At 38.9% G+C, this 27,549-nt stretch overlaps 1 protein-coding gene and 1 long non-coding RNA gene across 19 annotated transcripts in view; one reads left to right on the forward strand and one right to left on the reverse strand.

Annotated features, from left to right (window-relative positions):
• The window catches only part of DOCK3 (dedicator of cytokinesis 3), a 215,537-nt gene that overhangs the window by 94,310 nt on the left and 93,678 nt on the right, over positions 1-27,549 (reverse strand). For all 18 annotated transcript variants that reach the window (XM_038185862.2, XM_038185874.2, XM_038185858.2 and 15 more), the window contains 3 exons: positions 14,386-14,467; positions 6,658-6,718; positions 4,333-4,480 (listed from right to left, as the gene is read on the reverse strand). In XM_038185862.2, the coding sequence (XP_038041790.1) occupies positions 4,333-4,480; positions 6,658-6,718; positions 14,386-14,467 (291 nt within the window). The remainder of the gene's footprint in view (positions 1-4,332; positions 4,481-6,657; positions 6,719-14,385; positions 14,468-27,549) is intronic.
• LOC106019256 (uncharacterized) lies at positions 19,299-25,933 on the forward strand. Its single transcript, XR_002405259.4, has 3 exons — positions 19,299-20,333; positions 20,417-20,504; positions 25,784-25,933. It is a non-coding gene; the product is annotated as an uncharacterized lncRNA (long non-coding RNA).

A 27,549-nucleotide genomic window follows, 5' to 3' on the forward strand; every position in this document is an offset into this window, starting at 1 on the left:
GCCAAGACATTTGAAATAATTTTTCCTTTTGCAAATAATATTTTCCTTAAAGTAAAAATGAAAACAACAGGACAAATTTTATTCCATCCGTCACCATCACAGATGAGACTACAGAAAACTTCTAAACTTTGATAACTTTTCAGTTGCTCTGTCAGCCACCAGAGTGCAAGTTAAAATAGATTTCAGCCTCCAATGACTTATGCCTGTAAATTAAGCTGGAACAAAGTTGTCCCAAAATCAATGGAGTGTAAATATAGCTTAAAGCCACTTTTGTACCAACTACTGACGTAAGCTGCACTTTACATCTTGAACACAAAGAATACTCTCCCAAGGTTGAAATGCTGGCCTGAAAACACTTACCAGTAGTGCATTTTATTGTGTTTTGTTATCATTTTACTTGTCTAAATACCAAATACATTACCAAATGTATTTCTGGTTTCATTAAGAATTTCCTCCTAAGCCATCCATTACCTCTTCAGGTTGGCTGGTTCTACAGTAAATTCACCATTTGGAATGTTTGCCATACTACTTCAGACCCTGATGTCAAACAGATGGGGACAGAAATGCAACGTCCAGTTGGGCGAACAGCAACAACTGGATTTCAAAAGGGAAAGGCATTCAGGCAATACATTACATTAAGAGGAAAGAATTTTAAGACCTCGTGCTGGAGAAGGAAGAAAAAACACAAAGGATTGAGAAAAAATAGGACAAAAACAAAATTGAAAAAGATAATGTGACAGAGAAATATATGAAGATTTCCATTTCTATGGAAATGGAAAAATCAACACAAAGAGTAAGGAGCAGTAAGCAAAAAACTGCACTAAAGATAAAAATTCATATAAAAGTATGAAATCAAATTTTCAAAAAAAAAAATACATGGATTGAGATTTTACTTTCCATCTCACTTTTAAATGCATATTATTAAAAAGAACTATAAAAGTAAACCTTCATGCTTCTACATAATGAGCTTATATCTAGAGCTGTGGTACTATATCCTCTTAGTAAGATTATAACATGACTGCAGGATTAACCAACAGGAGAATCTGGATTGTGAGCAGAAAGACTTTTTCAGACATAAATCTTTAACAATAGCAAAGCAGACTGGTGAAATAAATTGATTTTTTTGTAAGTGTTCTCTCTTGTGGATCTAGCAATAGTCTCAATTGAAATGCCACGTATTTGTTTCATCGTCTGTTAGGTTTTCAGTGTCTCAACTTTTTTCCAGCTTCTCCCAATAAAAAGGCTTTTCTGGATATAAGCTTTAGCCAGATAGTGCAAAAAGAATGCTTCTTATTGCTCCTTCAAAAATACAAACACACTTCCCTCCTTATTTCATCTTTATGATGTTTTTGGATTGGCTTGAGCCATTTTAACAATAGTAAGAGTAAGAGCAGCAGGTAAGAAAATTAGTTCAGTGTTGCTTAAGCATTCATGTCCGATTTCAAATTTACAAAACAAAAATGCTATTTCAGTATTTGTCTACAAAGCAAGAAAAGTTAGCTTAACCAGATGAACGTGCAAAGAGAAGATGTAAGCAGATAGACCTGTGAAAATATTCTGTCATGGAAGATCAACAGCTATTAAAGCTGCAAAAGGGATAAACTGGCACCCCTTAGATATGTATTTTCAGTGTATTTTCCCTTCTGAGCATTTATGTTGCAAGTTTACAGAGAACACTCCAATCAGCAGTGCCATAAAAGAATGAGGTACAACACTCAAGCAAAAGATAATGGTGATAAAAATTAAAAGTGTCTGATTATAGAGTTGAATACTGTTACTTGCTCTACATCCTCTCTGAGAAGACAATAATGGCTGTGTGTGGATGTTAAAAACAAAGGGTTTTGGGAAGCAGAAGCAAAGAACAACAGATGGTATAAACCTACTTAAGCATTTAGGCAGATACAGCTGGTATTTCGGATGGTCTGCAGGGAATCCATATTAGCAGCACACTTCAGATTAGGAGAAAGAAGAGGGAAGCTCTCTATCCTGTGTTTTTTTCTTGATAATAGTACTGGAACTTTGGATTGCTCTAAGAGGCTGCATGAATTGATGATTTGTCACTGACAAATGGACTACTCCAGTATTTTAGAGGTTTTTCTCTTATTTTTCAGCAAATAAGAAACTAAGGATGCATTAAAAAGGCATCAAAGCAGAAATTATATTCAGAATGTTCCATTATGGTAAACATTCAAAATGTAGCAGTTGCAATACATTAGCGTATCTCTACAAAGCCAACATTATCAAATATCATAACCAAAGACCATTGGTTTGAGATAAGCTGAAAATGAATGGTTACAAAATGCCAAGATTATTGGCTTCACATGGCATCCTGGTCTCCAAATTGGAGAGAGATGGATTTGGTGGGTGGATCATTCAGTGGGTAAGGAGTTGGCTTGAAGGTGGCACCCAGAGAGTGGTGTCAGTGGCTCTGTGTCCAGGTGGAGGCTGATGAGTGGTGTCCCTCAGGGGCCTGTCCTGGGACCGGTGCTGTTTAATACCTTTACCAACGACATGGACAGTGGGACTGAGTGCACCCTCAGCATGTCTGCAGCTGGCACCAAGCCGAGTGGTGTGGTTGATACACCAGAAGGAAGGGATGACATCCAAAGGGACCGGGACAAGCTTGAGAAGTGGGCCCGCATGAACCTAATGAGGTTCAACAAGGACAAGCAGAGAGAGCTGCATCTGGGATGGGTCAATCCCAGACAGGACAGACTGGGAGAAGAACCCACTGAGAGCAGCCCTGCAGAGAAGGACTTGGGGGTTGTGGTGGATGAGAAGCTGGACATGAGCCAGCAGTGAGCACTTGCAGCCCAGAAGGGCAACTGCATCCCGGGCTGTGTCACAAGGAGCGGCCAGCAGGGGAGGGAGGTGATTGTCCCCCTCTGCTCTGCCCTCCTGAGGCCCCACCTGCAGTGCTGCGTCCAGGCCTGGGGCCCCCAGCACGAGAAGGATGTGGGGCTGTTAGAGCGGGTCCAGAGGAGGGCCACAAAGCTGATCAGAGGCTGGATCAGCTCTGCTGTGAAGAAAGGCTGAGAGAGCCGGGGATGTTCAGTCTGAAGAAGAGGAGCCTCTGGGGTGACCTCATTGCAGCCTTTCAGTACTTGAAGGGGACTGAAAAAAAAGATGGGGAGCAACTCTTTGCCCAGTCACATAATGACAGGACAAAGGGGAATGGTTTTAAACTGAAAGAGGGGGGATTTAGATTAGAGGATAGGAGGAAATTCTTCCCTCAGAGGGTGGTGAGGCACTGGCACAGGCTGCCCAGAGAAGCTGTGGATGCCCCATCCCGGGAGGTGTTCAAGGCCAGGTTGGATGGGGCTTTGGTCAACCTGGGCTGGTGGGAGGTGTCACTGCCCATGGCAGGGGTTTGAAACGATATTGTCTTTGAGGTCCCTTGCAATCCAAACCATTCTATGATTCTTGCTACAGTTTTCATAACTGTTGGCAAAACAAGAACGGAAGAGCTGACTGAAAGACTTTTCTTTGCACATACAGATTTCTAACATATTACGAAATATCCAAGAATCTTTCACTGAACAGTGAAAGCCATTTTATTCATGTATAGTTTCACTTGACTGGCAGATTTTCTGCTGCTGAATGCACTTCTCACAGAATAACCCCCCAAAAGTTCAATAACCCCCCAAAATTATCTTATTACTCAGATGGTGGCCACAGACCACAGAGTAATGTCAGCTGTATCTCAGCCCATCTGCAAAGCAGATCTTGCCAGTATTTATCTTCACTGACAAGAGATTCAAATGTTCCCTGCAGTTCATCTGTGCTCTCTTTATTACTATTGTGAGACCACATTTCATAATAATAATTGGCAGTTTAAAGTTCAAAATCACAAATAAACTGAGGATAAATTCTTGCTCAGAACATTCTGACTTTTGAGTTTTTTGGTCACAAACTGTTGACTTCAGTTGTTTTCTAGTTCTTTTGTTGGTCATCCTGACTGATAAAAAATTGAAGATGGTGCACGAGTAACTAATCCCTTCCTCAAGCTCAATACAGCATCTTTTATGTTTCTGAGCTTAACAGATTTTAAATAAGGCACATTAATATAAGTACAGCTTTGCATGCCACGCACATTTTGGCAATATTCAATATTTTTTTAAAGCATTTCACATACGTGAAACATCTGTAATAATATTCATTACTTTGTATGAACTTCTGAAATAATAAATGCAGAGAAACCAGCGCCAACAGCACTAATTCAACATGTCAGGAGGATAAAACACCAAATGAAGCTTATGGCACATTCAGTATCTTATCACTAACATATACAGAAGGAAAAGAATTAGGAAAAATACTCTAAGAGTTACTCACGTGTAAACTTTGAGAACAAAATCCTTCTCTTCTTTTATTTCAGAGATTGACTGAAGTACATCCATGATGCTTAACACTGCACAGCCATAGGGGCGGCGATAGTGTAAATGTGGGGGCCCCTTTTTTGAATCATTTAGCAACATGCGACCTAAAATTAACAGAAATTTAATAGTTAAACACTCAAATGCAGCCATTCCATCAATTGTGTCCTATTATCACTCTGAGTACATACAGTAAATTACAACTAAACAGAAGCCTTCCCTATACTCTTAACTCCTTTTTCTTCTTACACTGTTTCAAATTCAGAGGTCCACTTGAACTTACGTGACCCACCGGGCTACTTCAAATTAAGGTGTATGAGCTTTTTTAGCTAACAGAACACTAAAGGGCAAAGTGAACAGTGCCATGTCTGACCATCTTTGATTTGCCCCATGACGTATATCTGCATCCAGCTTGGTTGACTATAAATCATCTCTTGAATGAGCCAAAAAAGTGTCTTGTGCTCACCAATCTGCATCCACACAGCGATCCACTGTAGTCCTTCCATTTTAATCCACTATTTACACATATTTTCACTTTATATAATTGTTTAAAGGGAATGTATTGAATATATACCCATTTATCACATTGTCTTGGAGCATATAAAGGAGAATGCTGAGATAAGAAGCTGTGCAATGACTAACTTCCTACTGGTAAAGCAGTTTTCTAACACAGTCAAAAATGTCAAGATCAGAAAAATCACTATGATCATCTAAATCAACCTGTAACATCACACATAATTTGTCGAGCACATCTTGCATCAATGTTAAGAATCTAAACTTGAACTACAGCACATCTTTAATTAGTTCTACAAGCTTCATTTGATATAGGGCTCAGGTAATACAGAGTAATTACAACTTTCAGACATTTCACGACACAGTGAAGACAGATAATGAGAATTGGATCTTCCTAACACATCTGTGACTTTGAAGGCTATTATTGTCATTCACAGGAAAATACAACAACGCTATTGTTTCATTAAGCCATTTAGACCTTCTGCACTTCAGAAAAGATATCCGTGGCTGGTAATGGATACTAGTAATGAATAGGGTTGAATGCCATTTCATTACAAACACTACCTCACCATTTTTCAGTTAAGTGAAAACCTGGGAAAGACATGCATTACTCAGCTGTTTAGAATATGCAACAGAGGTAAACATTTACTTCTTTTTTTCTCTGTGGAAGTATACACATTCATAATTCAGAACCATTTAACTCCCTGTTACTGACTAATTATATCCTTATTAACTGGAGAGATTTTTTCTATCCAGTAGCTCCCATTTAAAAGAGATTCTAGCAATTTAATTCACATACCAGAAACCATACCGGCACTTCATTTAAGCACCCTGCTGAGCTAATAAATTCACGTAGCTGTCCGTGAACTACTTCAAACACTGTGTTACACCATATAAGATACATTGCAAATGAAACTTCAATCTTAAAGGCTTTCCATTCTTGTTACTATAATTTTCAAAAAGAAAAGATGAAGCCTTGCATCACCTTGAGTACTCACAGAAACTCACTCTAGAAATGGGAACTACACGAAATGATTTAGCAAGGAAGAACTTTGAGATGACCCTACACAAATAAGAAAGTATTACACGTCCATATCTCTCCTTTGGGTAGGGCTCTGTTAGCACCCAAGGGAAACCAGAAAGAAGCAAGAGTATGTTGCTAGATGTTGGGCTGCAAGATTGATAGGCTTCCAGAAGGCAGATATTACTCCAGATGCTCCTTTTTGGTGTCAGCTGGTAGAAAGAACAACTGACAGGTATGACAGATTCCCTTATGTTTTACAGGCACCTGCCTAAACTTGCATGTGGTTCTTGGAAGCACTGCAGACTCCAACAGCAGAAAACAGATCTTTTATATATATATATATATATTTATTTAACTAACAGCCTCTGACTTACTAGTCATAAATGGCCAGGTACGCTGATGTCCTGCATCATAAACTAGCTATGTATCATCAACGGAAAGACCTCGTGAAATTTTGGAACATAAAACAAAAAGCCTTTTTTAGTTCCCTACTCTTCCCCCCCAGTTGTGGTGTTTAGCCAAGTATTTTGTTTCAGACTGAGAAAAAAACATCATTGTTAAAGAATTATCAGTAACTTTTTAACACTTGGCTACAGATGGTCTGAATATTAATCTGAGCAGATAGGCATGGTCTATAACTGAGATTTCTAACTTGTTAAATCATAATGGCAAGTCAGTAAAATAAATGCTTGGAATACTTTAAAAACACAATTATATAAATATTTCAAGTAACATATCATACTGTACCTATTCGAATTACATGGGCAACTATGTACAAATCTCTCTTCATGTCCTTGCTGCTGAGATCCTAGAAGATTGGAAAAAAATGAAACATTAAAATAAAGAACACATTGCACCTCCAAAATAAGTCTGCAAGACTCCCACGAGCAATAGTAAGGATTACAAAGTATACTCTGCATTCATTTAGCTCTTCCATCTTTAAGTAACAGGAAGTTATTTCTAATTTACTAATCAAAAAAAACAACAACAACAAAAAAAAACAACAACAAAGCATAAAAGGACTCTATTTGTTTGGCATTTTCTCTAAAAGACAAAAAAAAAAAAAAAAAAGTCAGACTCCACTGACAAGTAACGCCATATCAAAATCCTAGCAAGCATTTAAAATGTTAATTTAATCCCTGATTTGAAGATGTTACAACACGGCCATATCAACATAACTTTAAATGTCTGATTTACCTCAGTTGCAACCATTCTGGCCTCCCTCACCCATGCCCTATCTACAAGTCCCAGACCTGTCTCAAATCTTGTTCCTTTGCTTCTGCTTTCCTTTTTTGGCTTTTAATTCCTCACCACAGAGTCTCCATCTCACATGATGGCTACAGAAAAAAAAGTTACATCGTGACTGTCAGAACTTAGGTTCAAAAAGCACTTGAAGGTTTATTTATCTCCCTTTTATGAGTGCACAGATGCAATTCCTCCAAACAATCATAAGTCTGAAGATGATAAAAAATGGGAGACTCAGGGACATGGTTTATTTGAAGACTTTTCAATGTGCAGCCTTAATCCTGTTTTGTATGGCACACGTTTGTTACGTTATGAAAGCAGCAAGGCAGCATCTCAACCATGCACAGAACCTACAGGCTGTGCACCCATACAAGCCGAGGGGTGCCAAGGCAAGCTAGTTCTTAGCTCCCCATCTTAGACATCCAAAAGCAGGGGAGCCTGCATGCAAACTTATGTCCCCTCTAACTGACAAACCGTGCCCCGGGATTATTTGGGGGTGTGGTAGTCAGAAAGGGCCACATTTGTGCTGAAAACATTTTAAGAGTTTAAGTAGCACAGCTCTTAAATTTAGTAGGTTAAGAACAGTGACAGGGGATTGGAATAACTAAGAAATAACCTCAATTTTAAGATGTAATTGTTGGCTTAGAAAAACGCAAGACCTTAAGATCTCCCCAAAGTTATTTTAGGGCAAGGAACTATACGCATATATGAAAACCCTGAAAATATCATGTCACAAAATAGCAGGTCCAAACTTTTAAAAAACAAGCTTGAATAAAACCCAGTAAGTGGGAAGAGGAGAAACTACAGAAGAGCAAAAGGGTAGCTGAAGATGAAGGCAAAAAAAAAAAAAAAAAAAAAAAGCATTATTGGCACAGGCAAATCTTTCCAAATAAAGAAAATAAATTAAGAATATAGTCAGAGTTCTTGTCAGTAATTCATTAATGCAGCACTTTGCATTCCCGTGTTAGAAGCCATCTCAACTGCAATTCCCTTGTTTCTGAAAACATAAGAGGGAACAAATTCTATGACATTCTCCCCCATGCATTTTTTTTTGCATTAAAATCCAACAAAAATTTCTTGCTAAGAACATTAGCACCGTTCAACACATTTTCCTTGTTACTAACTCCAAGACAAGATTTCAAAAAGATATTGTGTGCTGTGAGAATCTTCATTGATATTTTAGATTCTGATGCAAAAAGGCTCCTTGTGCTCTACAGCAACAGCTGCTGCCTCTCTGCTCTACTAAACGCTATCATCTTATTGTTATGTACTGACTTATGCCATACAGCCTCCAGATCCTCCCTGAACATATCGGGCATTGCTCCAGACACTTCTGAGGAAAAATCAACTGTCAACAGGAATCTCAAATTGATTAAAATACTCTGCCTAAGCTGGTGGGAGAGTGAGTGAAGCATGTGCAGACATAAAAGAGAAAGATCCAAAAAAAGGTTCAAAGCTCAGTTTTTGTTGTTCATTTCACTCCTTCCCTTATGTTGAAGCAATGGTCATCATCTCACATCATTTTAAAACAAAATGTACTTTATTTATATGACTTTAAAAGCAACTTGATCCAATAACTATTTCTGGGCTCACATTTTTTTTTCTTTTCAGTTGAATACTAATATCCATTCTAGTCCTAACCGTTAATTCTAAAATGTTCAGGTGTGTGGGCAGAACACTACTGGTGGATTCAGCTATGCACAAACACTGTCCTTCTAATGCTGCATATTTGGAAAGCAGAATGCAAAAATCAACTGGAAAAATCTCAGTAGCATTCAAGTAAAATCTTGTATTTTTCTTTTCAAAAACCAGAGTGGTATTAGAACCACTGTAAAATGAAATCATACTATTTTTGAAAAAATAAATAAATGTGGACATCAAATTTCCATCATTCTTATTTTGAACCATTTTAGTGAATTAAAAATGTTATTTTGCTGGACACTAAAGCATCAACTTTAGTTCACACACCAAATTTCTTTCCCATGTGACTTGAGAAACCAAATCTCAGCGACAGAGATTATGACGGCAATGCACATAAACACTGAACTTCAGGTTATAGTGTCGTTCCTATAGATAGCACAATAAAATCTGAGCACAGGGACTGTGCATAGAAGAGAACTTATTCTAAGGAGAAGTTTCAGCCCCCTTCAAATAGCATTATATTGTTAAATTACAGTGGGCAAGTAATAAGTTCACAGTTGTGTCTTACTCCATTTGAAAGGAGCACTATATGTCTCTGGGCAGTATATGCAATGACTTGCAAATACACTGGTACATTTACTAGCTAACCGACCACGTCTCTCTGAAGCCAAAGAATTAAGCTTTACAAATCTTCCTCAGTGTTTTCTCTTCAAGTCTTATTTTGCTGCTGCAAGAAGAGAACGTACTTTCTAGGCTTTCTTTGCCACCTAACATACCAGCGTAGCATATAGTAGGCTTTATCTTGTATGTCTTCGAGAAATTGAAGCTCTGTGATAAGAAGGGATTTGACATAGCTTTAATCTCAGCAGTGCCTAGCAACATAGCTCAAAACCCAAAAACCATGGGGTGGTAGTTAATGCTCTAGATAGTAAAAACTTTTTCTGTGATTTTTCTGTGAAAATATCTGTGATTTGGTAGGGGGATTTTTATTATGAGATTACCAGTTTTAATTAACAGCAATTAAGAGAACTATTTTTTCAAAGGGCAGCTGTCAAAATATCAGAAAATGGTAGGGCATGCACATATTGATGGCTTCGCACATTAGATGCTTTTCAATTTCACAAAGAAAATACTGTATCACAGTCAAAATACAAAAAAAAAAAAGTGGGCACAGATGGCCTTATATTTGTATTCCATTTTTTTTTTCTTTACAGTAATGGCTTTTTACAAATGGAAGAATTCTTACCATGACATGGACCAAACAATCCAAAAACCCCACCCCTGTGAGAAAATCTTTAAATAATTATTTTGCACAAGAATCACACACACAACTTAGGACCCAGAAAAGGAAAAGCAACGCTTATTTTTTTGCTTTTATGCAATATAAATAAATTTAATTCCACAACCACGGTCTTGGCATCCCATCCATAAGGGCTTTATTTTCCATATCCTGCTGTCATTTTAAAATGACACTGCTTGATAAGCAAGATAATTTCATAATAATTCTAACTGCATGGCTTTTTAAAAAATCACCAATATGAAAAGCTTCACATGAGGTATGGGAAAGAACTACTTTACGAAGATTAATTCTTTCCAACACTGGGGTCTATAAAGACCTAATCGTACATTAAAAACAAACAAGAAAAAAAACCGCCACCACCAACAAAAAAAACAGCCCAAACCAGTGGCATCAAGGATACTTGACAACAATTAATAAAAGAGAGGTTTAAATAGTTATACCGAATTCAGTTATCATAGAGAGTAAGGTATTTAACAAAAAAAAAAAAAAAAAAAAAAAAAAAAGAAGAAAACTCATACAGCATAGCTACGTTTTAATGCTTCCAAAGTGTGAATAGCCTGAACTTCAGTTGAGTAAGCTTGAATCTTCAGAGGAAGCAGTTTCTCACCTCTGGTCTGATATGACAACAGATCCAAAACCTGAGTACTTTTGAAAATTTACACAAAGATATGGCTGAACACCTAGAAATAGAGGTAGCAGGAAAAGACCGGGATACGTTGTATTACCTAAAATACATAGGGCTTCTTCCTTCTGGGAAGGATGAAAGCTTTGGAACAACTCTGAGAGCTGGGGGAAGATGAGTGGGAAATCATTATGTTGATTTAAATACAAGATTAACACAATCTTGGAACAAAGCTGCATTGAAATCACAGCATTACCTTATTTTGGAAGCATCCAGAAGACCTCGAGCTCCCTCTTCTTTTTAAGTAATATAAATTGACTACAAAATTAGCTTGGGTGTCAAATGGTAAAACAAGCATACAGAGAAATGCTCAAGGGAATTTCAATAAGGTTTATAAAAAACAGTACTAACATTCCAGAAGGAAGATCTTCCCTCAGATGAGCCAATATTCACCATGACACAATCTGTCTTGTCTTTCCTAAAATTGTATGCTTTCAAAAGGCAGTAGTGAGAACAATTCAGCAACCAGGGCAGGTAGTGAGAATGCATGTAGCACACAAACTGTAGCATAAGAGACTGGGAAATGCTAAAAGCAGCAGGAAGAAGACACACTGGGCCTCTTGGGTTCTGAAAAGAGAAGTTGCCTGGAAGAGATGTGCAATCTGATACAGTCCAAGAGACCTCGGGAAAGACTGTTAAAGAGCCTGGAAGCAAAGACACACCACACAAAAACACGATGGACGGGTGAACACTAAAATCCTTTGTATTAATGCTCAGTCATTTTGAAACTTTCTGTATTGGCTTTTTAGGTCTGATCACAAAAAAAGTTGGCTTTTGAGCTCAAAGGCATTTTGGGATGCTCAAAACAGGTGAAAAGTCTGTCTCCTTCAAAGCTCTGACTCAATGCTCCAGTGAGTCAGAAATGTACTTAGCAAGAAATCCTAGCCAACATGGAACCATCGTTACGAGCAATGAATGCATCCTGCCTGATCTTGTATTTCACAACATGAATCAACATTCTCAGTGAAAGTAAATAAGCTGCTGATAAGGCAAAGGTGTCTAGCAGTGATCCCCAAAAGATACTGTGCTAGTCATCCAGTATTGTTTTTGATAATAGTCAGAATTGGGATTTCCCCTGAAGTACAAATATGTTGCAGCATAGATATGTCTTCTTATTTTTGACTGCATCCCTGTGTCTACTCTGTGTCAGTACTAAGTTCTGGAATACACAAAGCTACAGAAGTCATCCCAAATCATTAATAAAATGTCCACAATTTTATTAGGGCTCATATGTAGAGGAAGCGATCCGTACGAAACTTCCTTGCTGTTATTAACCAAGGACATGCAGCCAGGATCTGCACAGAGTAGACCAGAAAGCTGCACCTGCATTTCTGCATAGCTATAACTGTTGGGTGAGATTAAAAGAAAATTTCAGCACTAACAGATTAATATGGAACCACGACAGATAGAAAGGTTATTCTAAAAACTACTATCTGTTGCTCTGGCACATGCTTTGGACTGTTCTTTTAATGAAAAAAGTTTTTATTTTGATGAAAAACTGCAGCAGAGCATTTTTTTCACAGATAATTTTCTAAATTGTCATAATTCACATTATGTAGAAGATACGATCTCCCAGACAAGAGAGCAATAGTCAGCAAGTCTAAGCACGTCTGAGAAGTGACACTGAAGCAACTGAAGTGTTTTTGTACAGTTAAATAGAAAGGTAGCTTGAGAGTGATCTCTGTAGTATCTGTCCTTGGTATCAGAGCAGTGTATCTGCAGTAGAGGCTGGCCCCATTTGTACTACACAACAAGTCTCTTCTGGAACTGTTATGCCCCTAGGCCATATCACATTATCGTTATTCTTTGTTGTTTGAAATCATGCAGGTCACCAGAGCAACATTTCCACAGTATGAAACAGGACAGTTGTTGCACAGCCTTAAGTAGAGTGCCATCAGCACAGATGGTGAAGTTTGATGATGAAAATCATTTTTTTAAGAATGTTGAACCTCAGAAGCCAGAAAGTACCAAACTTGATAGAAACCAGTCCATGCTGCCTCTTGGGAGTAATCCTTAGAGCAGGATCTTAACCCTACACTCAAACTTTTTCCATGATCCAGACATCAGTGCTAAAGCTTGCTCCCTGGACATATTTCTCTTAGAAACGACAGACATTTTTCAAGTTACTGACAGCAGGGTCATCAGTGTCCAGTGCAAAACAAAGATACTGTTACCTCTGCTGACATTTAATTGGCCAGTAGCACTTCACTAATTGTGCCAGAAGTACTAATATTGATGTCAGCATCACTGTTTGTGCTATATTTGGAAATGCCTGCATCTTTGCTGTCCAGATAGAGGTAGAATTGAGCATCCTTACTCCTGGCTAGATATACACTGTTCCTTAAGAGGAGAAAACTGGATATTTTCTTGAAGGAGAAAAGGGAACGGTGCCGAGAACCATGTCTATTTCAGTGTCCAGTTCTGCATGACCATGGAGGGTTTCACTGCCAGGACTACAGTTTATACCAAAGTTGTCTTCCATCTTCTTTCTTCATCAGAGGCAACCATGCTTTTCCCAAATAGCTTCTAGCATGTGCACCAGCTAAAGGTGAATCATGAAGGAAGGTGTTTATCACAACTGGGATGTGAAATATAGTTACAGTTATTCTGTGATGAGCTGTACTTTCAGTATCTCTAGATTTCCATATTCTTTCTGAGAAGTGACTAACAAAAGTGGTCTGACACATGCTTCTGAGGCAGCTTTTAACAGAACTTAACACCACTGTAGAATGAATATTAAAGCCTGAGTGTTTTGAAACTACTATCCTAGTAGCAGTCTGTCTTGGAAATACTTTCAAAAACTACTAACACAAAACAAGAAGGCAGTTAGGTGACAGGTAAGTCTGAAGAATAGAAAGGAAGTAAATCTTAGCTGGCTATTTCACTCCCAACCGAGGTATCATCTGATAGGAGCCACGGTTGAATACTGCATATCCCATTTTGCTGGCACAGATGGTTAACGAGTGCTGGTACAGTTGGTCATATCTGCTTTGAATCAGCTTGGAATAGCTATCTGTGCAAGACCTACTGCAGAAACTAAGGAAGTCATTGCATTTCCTTAAGAAAACCAACTCTCTGTACCTCACCTTGGCTGCTGCTTTCACAGCATGTCCTGGATTCCCCATTCCATCCTATGCACTATGCTGTTGACTTGGGAGGCTCCTGCTGTACCATGTATATGGGGCTGCTACATGGACTCTCAAATGGGCCAAGATAGTTTGAAGAATTTTGTGTGTGCATGTGTGTGTTGCAGTTGTTTTTCTAACTTCATCTTTGGCAAAAGTGCCTTGCTTTACATTCACGCCAAACTGGTTTGTGCCCTGTTAATTAATGTATAATACATGAAATGAAAATATACAAAATTTCAAACTATAAGCAAGAACAAATGCAGTTCAAACAAAGCACTTCAGAACACTTGTTTAGTCATATAAATAAGTTAGGAGAATTTCTATTTTCTTCTGTTAACATCTAGTTATAACTATAACAAAACTTAGAAACAGCATCTGCTTCTACTCAATATATTGGAAAGAAAAAATTGCTTTTTTCCTCTCAGGGTGACCACAATCACACTACTATAACGGGAAGAAGAAAGGGAACAGACACGTACCGTGAAAAGTGCACACATTCGATCTATCTTCTCTGGATTCCTGGGGCCTCCATTCTTGTTTAACCTCACCATAAATCTCTCACTACAAAGCAAGCAATATTTAAAAAAATGAGTTTCATATGTACATTTTAACAAAAATACAGCTGGATACATTTGTAAAAAATGATGCATTAGTAATTTTTTTTAATTCCCAAAGCACATGAAATGGCAGTCATTGGTCTACACAAAATTACTTGGAATACCCCAGAAGACTTCAAATCAAGTACTCTGATGTGAAAAGATCAGGTTGATGTATATTCATGATGCAATAACACTACAATAATATGAATATATGAAGCACAGGATTTGAACTCATTACAAGTACTTCAGGCAAGGCCAAAACACACTTGTTGAGGCATGTAATGCCGTTGGGAAAACTAATTTCATTAAAATTCGCTTAGAACTAAAAGTTACAAGAGTACCAATTGATCAATCTCCAACCACATATACTGTTATTAGAAGTAATATACTAGTTCAAACACATTGTGATAAAACTGGTTGGAACTGCTCATCAAACCAATTTAACTACTTTTACTAGCAAGAACAGTGTGTAAATGAAATCTGCAAAATAAATAACCCTTACTGTGGATGACAGGCCATGGACATTAATATTATTCTTAGGTAAAACAGAGAATTTACATTTACATATACATTAAATGAGTAAGAGTAATTATTCATGAATGTATGACAATACACTAAATATTAACCAGAATTTTCTTCCTACAGATTCATACAAGCAAAGCAAGAACACACCACTAAAAGTCCTAGTAATTTTTCCCTTATATTACAGATCCTTTCAATCTTTTCCAGTACAACTTTATCAACCCCAGTAACCTTTATTTGACTAAACACATTTTCCAGCACGGTATCCACTGTTGGCCTGATAAATATGAAAACAGAGCATGCACTGCTTCCTTTGGTAGCTTGCTCCAAAAGACAATCTCTCCTGTCAAGATACATGGGTTATCATCAGTCTGGCAATGTCTGGTTTCAGTGTTCAGCCACTTTTTCTACGCTTTCTTTTGTACATTAAAGAGACGTTTAGAGAAGGTATTTTCTTACAGTGTACTGATATCAAACATTAATTACATAATGTAATCAACCAACTCTCTAAACACATAAGCAATTCAACACTATTAAGGAACTCATTTTCAAGTGCTAGAATCATTTTATAGACCTTACCCAAAGTGCAATTTTTCAACATTTCATGAACAGTTCTAACAATGGGCAACAGTCTAGTCCTAGTATCGCCTATGTCAGACAAATGCACCTGTGTTTCACACGAATAATTTCCTATTACTTGCTCTGTAATTTATCAAGCTTCACTTAGCCTTTTTAACACAGCATTACACCATGAATTCATTTGGAGCAACCTGTCCATCATAATTACTGGTATACTTTTTAATTGCTACTTTGGTAGGAATGGTGCTTAATGCTTTAAGCGTGGCTTGCACATCTTGGTTTACATCTTCTCATGTTTATTTGCTTAGGTTTATCTTGCTAAGCAGATCATACTCTCCAGCTGTTTCATTCTGTTACTTACTGTTACTCTGAACTCTGCGTAACCTGCAACTTCTTTCAGCAATAATTTAAATTCATTTGCAGCAGATGCTCAAACTCTGAGACTGCTAACATACCCTGATGAGACCCACAAGACACAAACATTTGATGATTCCTTACCCACAACTTTCTGGGATGTCATTTAGTTAGTTAATGTTTTAGCAAATGCTTTAGTGTATAATATAAACTTTTAATAAGAATTTTATGATGTATTAAGTGCAGTGCAGATCTTTAGTACATTACAGTAAGTTACATTACAGTAACAATATTACATCTTCATATTTACCTCTATCTACCAAACAGATAATCACAAAAAATGAAATCAGAATTTTTTAAAGATGTGATTGTTTTCAAGAAAAATGCATTAATTATACTCTTAACCTTTATCTGTTAACTCAGTTTTGCACCCATTATTTTGCTGGTATCTGATTCAGGCTGAGGAAGGCACAGCAGCAGGCGATTCGTGCAGCCAAGATTCGTGGCCCATGCAGCTGCTTCTCCCAGCTGCCTGCCTCAGGCCACTGCTGTCCCTGGGAAGGGCCCCAGGAAAAGGACCTGCAGCACCACCCCAACAATTACACCGCAGAACTCCAACCCCTAATATGAACTGAGGCCGGCGTCAGGTTCCCAGCACCTACAGCTGCTGGCAGCGCCCCTGCTGCAAGGGATTTGCAAAGAGCAGTGGGCAGAACAGTTAAGGTGACACCCGCAGGTAGACTTCAGTTCACAAGGGAAATAACAGAATACAGCACTTCATGCCATCAATTTCTAGCCAGGAATCATGCTTGACATCACTAAAAACAGGTAGCAATTTCAACAGATATTAACTCATAGCCATGTTCTTTCCAATAAGGAATAAGCATTAATAATGCCAATGGTCTGAAAACCACTGCTTAGGGAGACTTCAATTTCAACAAATTCACTTAATCCTTAAATCAGTTTAATTGTACAATCTTTCATCTAGTAAGATTAAGAGATAACATTCATTTAATTTCTGTTAAAATTGCAGTTTATAAGAGACATCTTTTCATGAAGAAAAGCGAAATTCCTTAAAAAAATAGACAACAGTCATGACCTTCAGAGCTACAAAAGTTACTTTCATAAAATAAACATCACTCCTCTTTAAAACTGAACTTGAAACAAGGATAATTGACAGTAGTTTATTTGTTAAATCTAATCCTGCCACTTTCTACTTATACACTGAAAAACAATTACTATGCCTTATGCATGTTAACCACGTCCCATTTTACGGGTAAGAGAATAAAATGGATCAGTATTACACAAACAAGATCTCTAGCAAACTCTTCTTCCACTTAGGCTGCTAGGAACATAACCCAGCCCTCAGCAAGGGATGCATGAGATGAACACAAAGCTTAGGTTGGAAATGAGGAGACATTTCTGCTCAGAAAGAGAGGTCAGGCATTGGGATGGGTTGCCCAGGGAGGTGGTGGAGTCACCATCCCAGGGGGTGTTCAAGGAAAGGTTGGACGTGGTGCTTGGGGACATGGTTTAGTGGGTGATATTGGTGGTAGGGGCATGGTTGGACCAGATATCTTCAAGGTCTTTTCCAACCTTAATGATTCTGTGATTCTAACACACGCAACCTAGCACGTGGAAGAAACAAGCCAATGACCAGACTACCAGCTGAAGACTATGAGCAACATAAATTATATCTGCAGGGGAAAACATGCTCACTGGTGAAGATGTCCATCCAAAACCAAAGTGTAAATCAGGGCTTGATCACTCATAGCTGACTGCAAATCCCTGGAAGTTCTTATATCCTATACCTGCCCTGCATGAGGGCACACTCAGAATACCTTCACATCACTGCAGCAGTCACAGCAAGGCTGGTTGTCTTGATGAAAAGAATGACTGAATTTTGAAGGGAAACCAAACCACTAGCAGAGCACCAAGCTCTCCTGTGACGTGAAGAATTATTTAGGGAAAGGGAAAATGGCAATTTAAAAAAGTACTGTCGACTGAGAGTACTTTCAAATTCTGGGATAGAAATACTAAAAATGCATACTGCTGTCCAGTATTACAGAAGTAGAAGAGGCTGATTCACAAATAAAGGTTAAACAAATTTACGTCTGAAATAAGACAAACTGCAACAATGGCCCTCCATACCAAAGGTCCACCTTAGCCTACTAGCCTGTAATGTCCAGTAGTGGATAATTAGGGAAAGAATAAAAGAATAAAGTAAGCATACAGTAGTACACAGTTTACACCAAAAAATAATGATCTTCAAGAAATAACGCTATAACAGCTCTGTCATTCATCTCATTCATCTCAGTAATAAAACTGCTTAGCACATTTTAAGCCTCCAGTGTGTTTTATATTTTTTTAACTTCCAACACAGGTTTTCTTTGAAAAATTATTTCAGCACTAATAAGCATTTCCTTATTAGGTTGAATACAATACTGTATGCCACAGCATCCTTTGCAGGCTGTCCCTCTGACAATGGCAGAGTAAGGGACTGACAAGTCTTTGAGCTGGGATAGTCTATTTATACCCGATTCATTACCAAAAGTTGTATTGTTTAGTCTACTTTCAAAACACTGAAAGAGACATATTCTGGAGCCTTATTTAATAGCCTACTGCAAGGTTTTCTCTATTAACAAATGAAAATCTTTTAAAATTTGCCTTTTTTGTTGTTACAGCTACATAGAACAGTCTGGTTCCTGTACCCATATTCCAGTGCCTTTAATACATGAAGCTGCCATCTTTTCCACCTTCTTTTTCATCAGCCTTCCCCTGATTCCAGCACTGTGCCAGTAACAACCTTCAAATTCCTTCCTTTAATTTCCAGCCCTCCCCGAAGTCCACTCAAGCTCACGTCACTAATTATGGGGACCTTGAGGCAAACACATACTTGAGAACCGTGGAACATGAAGAGGTGTTAGGTCAGATCCCACTGCAGGACAAGGCAAATGAGAAGACAGCAAGTGGTGCTAATAGGCAATCTTAAAAGTGTAAGCTTCCTCAAGTTATTCCACCTTTCCTTGCAGGTCATTCCTCCCAAACGTGCATTTTTGTTTCTCAACTGCAGAATTTCTCTAATCTTTGGTATGACTCTTCAAGAGTAGTTTACAGAAACTAGTTAAAATGTTCCACTAAGGTCTTACTAATGCTGATAAAGGCGTTAGGAAATGCTGGAATGGACTTGAACCTTTGACAATTTGACACTGTTGACCCATATCTGTAGCTAGTCATATGCCCCCCATTTTACAGCTCTAAGTATACTTCTATGTCAACAGAAACCAGAAAGAATAACCCTGTTTTTAAAGATTGAAATATTCACAGAATCATAGAATGGCCTGGGTTGAAAAGAACCTTGAAGATCCTCGAGTTTCAATCCCCCTGCTCCATGCAAGGTTGCCAACCACCAGAGCAGGCTGCCCAGAGCCTCATCCAGCCTCCACAGATGGGGCATCCACAGCCTCTCTGGGCAACCCGTTCCAGTGCCTCACCACCTTCTGAGTGGAAAACTTCCTCCTAATATCTAACCTTAATCTCCCCTGTCTTAGATTAAAACCACTTCCCCTTGTCCTATCACTATCAACACATATAAACAGGCGTTCCCCTCCTGTCTATACGCTCCCTTCAAGTACTGGAAGGCCACAATGAGGTTTCCATGGAGCCTTCTCTATTCCAAGCTAAACGAGCCCAGTTCCCTCAACCTTTCTTCACAGAACAGGTGCTCCAGCCCTCTGATCATCTTAGTGGCCTTTCTCTGGACCCATTCCAAGAGCTCCACATCCTTCTTGTGCTGGGGACCCCAGGCCTACATGCAATATTCCAGCTGGGGTCTCACAAGAGCTGAGTAGAGGGGGACAATCACCTCCCTCTCCCTGCTGGCCACCCCTTTTTTAATGCAGCCCAGGACACAGTTGGCCTTCTGGGCTGCAAACACACACTGCTGGCTCATGTCCAGCTCCTCATCCACCAGGACCCCCAAGTCCTTCTGAGCAGGGCTGCTCCCGAGTTCTTTACCCAGTCTATATAAATACCTGGGATTGCCCCAGCGCAAGTGCAACACCTTGCTCTTGGCCTTGTTGAACCTCGTTAGGTTCTCATGGGCCCACTTCTCCAGCCTGTCCAGGTCCCTTTGGGTGGCATCCCCTCCCTCTCGTATCAACTGCACCACTCAGCTTGGTGTCATCTGCAAACTTGCTGAGGGTGCACTTCACTCTGTCGTCTACGTCATTGATAAAGATGTTGAAGAGCACTGGTCCCAAGACCAACCCCTGAGAGACACCACTTGTGACCAGCCTCCACCCAGACATAGAACCATTGACCACAATATTCACTGCTTTCAGCTGTAATTGTAGCTCCTTCTTTAGACAAAGGTAAGGTATAAACATTTAGACTCAGGAAACCTAGCAGAAATTCAATCAATTCAGTTCTTATTTTAGGATCTGCTTCCTTTCAGAGTTCCATCCTCAGCTTGTCTATTCCTCAAGGTTATCTTCTGCATAAAGACCAGAGTATGCACCAGAGTATGCAACACTACAGTCCAGGTTAGTAAGACAAAAATGTCAAATCTAAGTAAAATGGATATTGAAATAACTGCCCTATAATTGTAGGCATTAAACATTTTTATTATAATTGGATATGCTCTACTTGCTTAAAGAAAAAGGATACATACAGCTCTCTTCAAATATTCAAATACATCATAAGGAAAATGTAAAAAAAAACCCACAGCAGTTACAATTGCTGAAGTATGGTGAGATTCTGAGTATTTGATGCAGTCTACTATCAAATAAACCTCACTTTCATCTGTTCTGAAAATACACCAAAACCAGTTCCTTCCTGCATCAAATCAGGAATATGAAATTCACCAAAACATAGGAAAGCATTAAAATTCTTGCCTTGCTGGGTTCAGACATAAGAAGACCCACACCAGTAGCAGTATCTTAAACAAAAGCTTATTTATTGATCTTGTTCATATGTGCTACTAGCAATCTTCAATTACTTTAACTTCAAGATCTCCTTCTGTGCTAACTCACATTGTGGTGAAATTACCTCTTGTATAGCAGTAAGTCAGGCTTTACAATCACTGGCTTGATTAGTAATTGCTAAAGCTATTCAAGCACAAGAAACATTGCTCTGATAAGCAAAGTCAAATAGCTTCTTGTTCTTTAAATAAAAAGGAAGAAAAGTGAAAGAAGTATAGTGTCTCACTTCTTGGCTTCCTTTGACTGTGTGAAAAGCTGGACCATACTGAACTGACATCTGTTTCTGCAAAAAGGAAGGAAGCAGCCAGTGGTTTGGGACATTACATGTTCAGCATGAAGGACAGGGCAAATAGGGACAACAGTTACTGTTGGGTGAGCAGGAACAGCATTATGCCCACAGGGACTTTTTGCTGTTGAATCTTCCCCCCCTCCTTTTTTTTTTTTTTTTAACAACATGCTAAGATGACAACAAAAGGTCTAGCAAAGAGCTTGAGATGGATTAATGAACTCCTTCGTATCAACTCATTGACAAGTTTAATTAGTGTGCGATTGTGAAAGCATAAATCCTGACCATGAATTTACAAATCCAGGTACAGCATTAAGAGATGCATAGCATCCGAGTAGAGGGACTGCACATCAATTGTCTGTTTGAATTGGAAACCAATGATAAAGAACAAGGACTAAAAAAAGTCTTAAGAACATACAAGAGATTGGTTTTCTGAGGCACAAACAGTGACACATTAGGGCATCAATCCCCTTAAGCAGAAACCTCACATCTGGTACCTTTCCCTTGTCTTAAATAATGGCTCTGTAGCTGTTTCTCCCAGAAACAAATGCCTCCTTCACTCTTTCCAATCCAGTATGTCAATAAAAAGGGAAATGTACAGATCTGTTCACTCAATTTTCTGTTTTTCCCTTCCCTCAGTGGTTTTTATTTCCAGAAAACAACAGGAAGACCACTGAAAACTCCCAACATTTTTACAAGCTTTTCAGATTACTCAAAAGCTATATTTAACTAGGTTTTCAGAACCTAGTGTTTGACCTCTCGTTTCTATGGCTAAACTTAATTGTTTGAAATACATACTGGTCCCATGACTTATGCTCCAGCTCGTAAAGAAAAGTTCATTTTAGCCCTTGAATCTTCTTTCAGCACCTCCCTAGGTTTCCTTCTCATTCTACTACCATGCAATCTCTACCTGCGTATAAAATAAAAATTCGGGAACAAAAATCTGAAAATGCTGTTGCAACAGCTAGCAGAACTAAGCTACATACAAAGAGCTGCCTAACAAGCAAAGTTCACCTCCTTTCTTCACACTTAGTCCTACCAATGAAGGAATGGTTAAGGTCATGATGCTATTCTCATCCAAAAAGTCTTCTAGTCTCATTTTTAATGAATACTGATATATATTAGTGTAGCCTGACAATAACTCCAGAAAAAAAAAGAGTTGTCAAATGAATACCATAAGCATTTTGAGATGTTATGTAGAAACACCATTTTTTGTGCCAGATAAAAACCCAAGAATCACCTCTGTGTACTGCAAGCTGAGGTTAATGGCTAGATACCATCATTTATTCTTTTGATAAACTGCTAACAGTAACAGAACTCACAGCATGAGGTCGCAGCTCACGTACAAAGACCTCTGGATGAGCTAGTTGTTTGCTAAGATAACAGAAAGCTTGCCAACACTTGCCTTCAAAATACTGCAGCCTTGCTGTCCCCACCATACTTTGGGAAGTTTAATTCATCAACGCAATGAAATGCTGCATTCTTCCTATGGCTGTGTGTACAAACAAGGACAATATCTTGACCAAACAAATGGAATTGTATTAGGAACTGCTGATACAAAACCAATACATGTTCTTAAAGCTGCAAAAAAGGTGCTTATTTCCAAGCATTTGTAAATTAGCAGAGATACCATGAAAAAGATTCCTGGTTCTAAAAACAACAACAAAAACACTGAACTACGGTCCCTAAACCATGAGCCAATATTTGCATGAATTAACTTGGGAGCCTGTTCTCTGTACCAAAGAGGAAGCACACTCAGCACAGGAGAAGTTACTTAAAGCCCTGACACAGCTGCATTAGCTAGTAGTTTAGGGAATTAATTTTAATTGTCCAGGTGTTTATCTGGTGGCAGAGAGAAAACCATGGCTGTATTGCCCTGGCTTCCCATCCTGCAATCTAGTCAGCAATAGCACCCGGGGGCTTATCAGATCTGGTTGCACAACTTTGCATAAGATTAGGGAAAACACAGAACTTTATTTTCATTCCCTTTGCTACATTCCTCAAAATCTTTCTCATGTTTGTCAGTGCTGTACTACAGTACTACGCTGTGATCAAAGCAGGTCATTATGGGACAGCATTGTACGCTGACACTTTTGAGAACACCCTTTAGAAATCTTCTGAAAAGGAAACAAGTCTCCCATCAGGACTTCTGAACTTTTATTTCAACCAGATTGCCTCATATTCATGAAGAAAGCACGTGTGTATTGACATTTTAGTCACTTCCCATACATACAGGGCTAATTTTTCTTTTGAAAGATGATTTAAGCATCAAAAGAAGATTTCTTATGAAGTACAACTCTTCATGACACCTATGTAAATATGTGAAGAAATGGAAAAGTAAAGCAATATGTAATCAAGAAATATGTCTTTTTTTTTTCCTTGTAAGAAGCTGAAGTCCATTTTGAACACTGCTTTGTAAGAAGATCACATACTTTTAATGTAAAGTTTCTTGTTTGTGGAAGTATTTCAGAATGCTGTTGTACTTTAAAAGGCACAACTCTTGAGATGATTAAGCAATTTGTTTGCAGGCCATTTAGGAGCATGCTCTATAAAAAGCTTTTCAAGTTTATTTTCTGTTAATGGTGTTAGCCTTTCAGAGTAGCTAATTTTTGCTCATCTCTTGGAAAAAAAAATACGTCCTTACAGCTGCTGTGAGGTTGACCTAATAATAAACTCTCCCAGTGCGCCACAGAACAAGTCTCCAGTTCTCAGTTTAAGTGTGAGAGCAAGTCAAAGCACATGTACAGAAAGGTTCTGTGTCTCTGTGAGGGACTCAATTCTCACTCACACCAGAAACTTTTCCTTTGAGCGTGTGCTCAGACCCCATGGCACAGAAGCATCTGAGCAGTCCAACATCGATAGGGGTCACTCTTGAATGCCTGAGACAGAACCATCACCTCTGCTGAACTTTGTTTGCAAATTGCCTGCACAGTGATTCATGAACTATTTAAAATCTTACTTTTTTCAGGCAATTACTTAATTTTATTTTATTTTTTTATCATCAGCTGTCTTATCCAGATGACCTGCAATAACCCCACTTCCAAAAACAAGTGAAGAAAAGTACACTGCATTGGTTTACGGAGTGTATTTTATAAAGACATCTTAGAGAAAAGAACACCAAATTTGTGAGGGAAATGAATCTGGCTCTGACAAAACAGCTCCAAGCAACGCAGTTTGCTTCCCAGCAAATTCAGACTTAATGCTCATGAATTATTAAGTTACCTTGTTGGCTGGAAGCCATAAGGGAGGATTACAGAGCTTACAGTAAGACTGTTACTGCAAACACTGGGTTTCCATAGAAACAGAAATTAGTTAAAATAACTACCTGTCATTTCTCTCAACCATATTCAAGGGAAAACAACCAAAATGTTAAAAATGTTACTAAAGCTTGCAGGAGAAACGTGGCTAAGCACCAATTACGATCTCCTTGGGCTCTCATGCATCTGCCACAAAAGCATTTGACAGTCATTAGTTGTTTGTTTTGTTGTTTGTTTTTTTTTTGGTTATTTACATCATGAAAGGTAGGTATTTTTGTTCCTGAAAGGAACCCTCTCTATTAGCTAGAAGTTTCTATTTCTAAAAAAAGAGAAATTAGTCATACAGTGTGATTTCTTAGTCCCTGCTGGTGATCCTGATGTTTAACTTCTGAAAAGCAAGGCAGATCAACCCTGACAGGCGGTAGGTGTGCAACAAATAACTGTAGGGGTTACAAGTATTTTATGCAACATTTCATCACTGCCTATAACCTGGGAACACTTATTTGTCAGAAACGGGTCTGAGGTCTAATACAGTGATTGGCTCTCTTAATTCTTGCCCTGTAAACTGCACAACCTTGTTACCTGGCTTTGCATGTGGTAACTTCAGGCAGAGGAAAAGAACTGGTCTTTGCCAGTAAAGGTTTCAACAGAGAGCTGAGGCATCCAAGAGCAGTGATCATGACACCGTGGCTTCCTACAGAACAAGCTGCTTACAGTATTTGCTTTCTTTGAGCTGCAGAATTTCACTCAACATTTCAGCAATGTGCACCCTTACCATCTGAGACAACACAATATTTCTAGTGGTATGTGTTCATGGTCTGTTTTTGTTCTTTCTGAACAGCAACAGGGAAGAAAAATGTAACAGGAAAAATCAGATGCAGGTATTTAAAAAAAATATTAAAAATAAAATGAATCATACTTGAAGAAAAAACTGTATCCTTGCCCCCTGATATGTGCCATCTGATCCCCAACATGAAAGGTTTTCTTTTGGGAAGCATGGCAGAGGTGGGGAGATTTGAGATATAATGGTAAAAGATCCTAATTTACAATGAACTCGTATTAGAAATTATATAGGATAGAGTGAACATCTCTGATAAAACCACTTATCTCTCTAACTTTCATATACCAATTCAGACAATAATAATTTATTTAAAATATACAATATTAACAGGAAAAGGGATAAATAGTAAAACTAAGCAAATTAGTGAGAGATGTCTAGGGAATAAAAGTCAGCTGGGGCAAGTGGTAATGAAAATTGAAAGAAATTATTCCTCTTTTGTCTTTTTTTTTTTTTTTAGGAGTCGCGTATTATGCCAGAGAGACTCTTCCCCTGCCACCAACGTGTCTGCAGCAGACTTCAGAGACCCACATATTTCTCACATCAACTAGAATGACCAGAACAATGGCCATTGCTGTAGGTAACAATATTCTTTACTGTTTATTTGATGATCTTTAAATTCACTTTGAGCAGAACCAAAAACTGGTATCCTTGTTACTACTATTGCTATGGATTATCTATTTCATGGAAGTCAGGAAAGTATTTTCCTCGAAACACTGAAAACACAATAAACTGAAGTATAGGAAATACTAGAGGAAGATTAGCTATTCCAGCAAATGAAATAAGCATAAGAGGTAACAATAAGAAATAGGACTTTTTTTCATGACTAAGCTGAAGAAAAAGCTCATTAGCTGGTAAGCCTAATCCCTAGGTAAATTCTCAGAATATTAAGGAAATAATTCAGAATGATACAAAATTATTTTTCCCAGTAGACAAATAACAACAGTGTCAGTGAATTAGATAATATTTCCATTTTAAAATAACTATGAGAAGGCTGCTATTCAAACTTAACAAATGGGAAGTTTAGTATGCAATTGCACAATAAAATAAAAATATAATTTTCTGCTTCCTAACATAGGAACTGAGAACAGTTGAATATGGTAACATTTTAAATGCAGTTAACAGGGGACATACACGCACATTACCTCAGCACTCCCAGATTTGTTGCCTTAGCAATGTAGAAGAAGGCATCTTAAGATCAGTTCCAGACTCAGGGGAAGAACACACTGAGACTTCCCTGCCACAACTCACGCTAGCTCCAGTGCCATTTATTATCATTCCTCTTTTTCTTGATCTTTCCACACTAACCAAATTAATTTCTTCAGCTATTTGACTTCAACCATCTTCATCTTCCTAATGCTCCTATCTTCCCTTCTTGTAGCCTTATTAATGCCTATCTTCTGTCCTGTTCTTGCCCTGTCTATGTCTCCAGGCCTCTGCTCTCTGAGCTGCTGAGCTCCCCTCCACGCAAGCAGCATCTGATTTCTAGGACCTGTACAGTTCCTACACCACTGTTTAGGAGCGTGTAGAGTCACGTCGTACAGGTGTTCTCCTATTAACATGCTGATTCCACCTCACAGAGCTCTGAGAGGACTCAAGCCCCTACTCAGGTCAAACTTCTGGAAAATTTGTCATCACTGTTCACAAGTCTGCTTAAAGTTTAAAATGAAAGCTGCCGACAATTACAATTGTCTATGATAGGAAGCATTAAAAGAATATTATTAAAGAAGAAACATGTAAATGCAAGGTACTTTTAGCTCTGATGTTCTTGCTAGGTTTTTGGTGCAGCTGATATGTATCCCTATTGACAGTTTACAAGTTTACACTGCCCCAGTGCTCGTAAGGAAGACGGGCAGGGGGTGCTCCGGGTGTCGGGGCAGCAGGTCCATGGTGGAGCAGGCTGAGCCCTGCAGCCCCCGGGCACCACGCAGAGCAGATCCCCATGCCACAGTCTGTGGAGGAGCCCACGCAGGAGCAGGAGGCCCGAGGGGACCCGTGCTGGGGCCATTGGCTCCTGATGGACAGAGCCTGCAGTGCAGGCCCACGTGGAGCAGTGCTCGAAGAGCTGCAGGCTGTGGGCAGCCCATGCAGGAGCGGCTCAGGAAGGGACCCCACGTGGAGCAGGGCAGAAGCGGCGGGGACCCATGCTGGGGACTGACCACAGCCCCGCTCCCTGCTGCAGGGGGGAGGCAGCAGAGGGAGGACGAGGGAGGTGGTTTTGGTTGG

The sequence above is a fragment of the Anas platyrhynchos genome, chromosome 13 (assembly GCF_047663525.1).
Source record: "Anas platyrhynchos isolate ZD024472 breed Pekin duck chromosome 13, IASCAAS_PekinDuck_T2T, whole genome shotgun sequence".
NCBI lineage: Eukaryota > Metazoa > Chordata > Aves > Anseriformes > Anatidae > Anas > Anas platyrhynchos.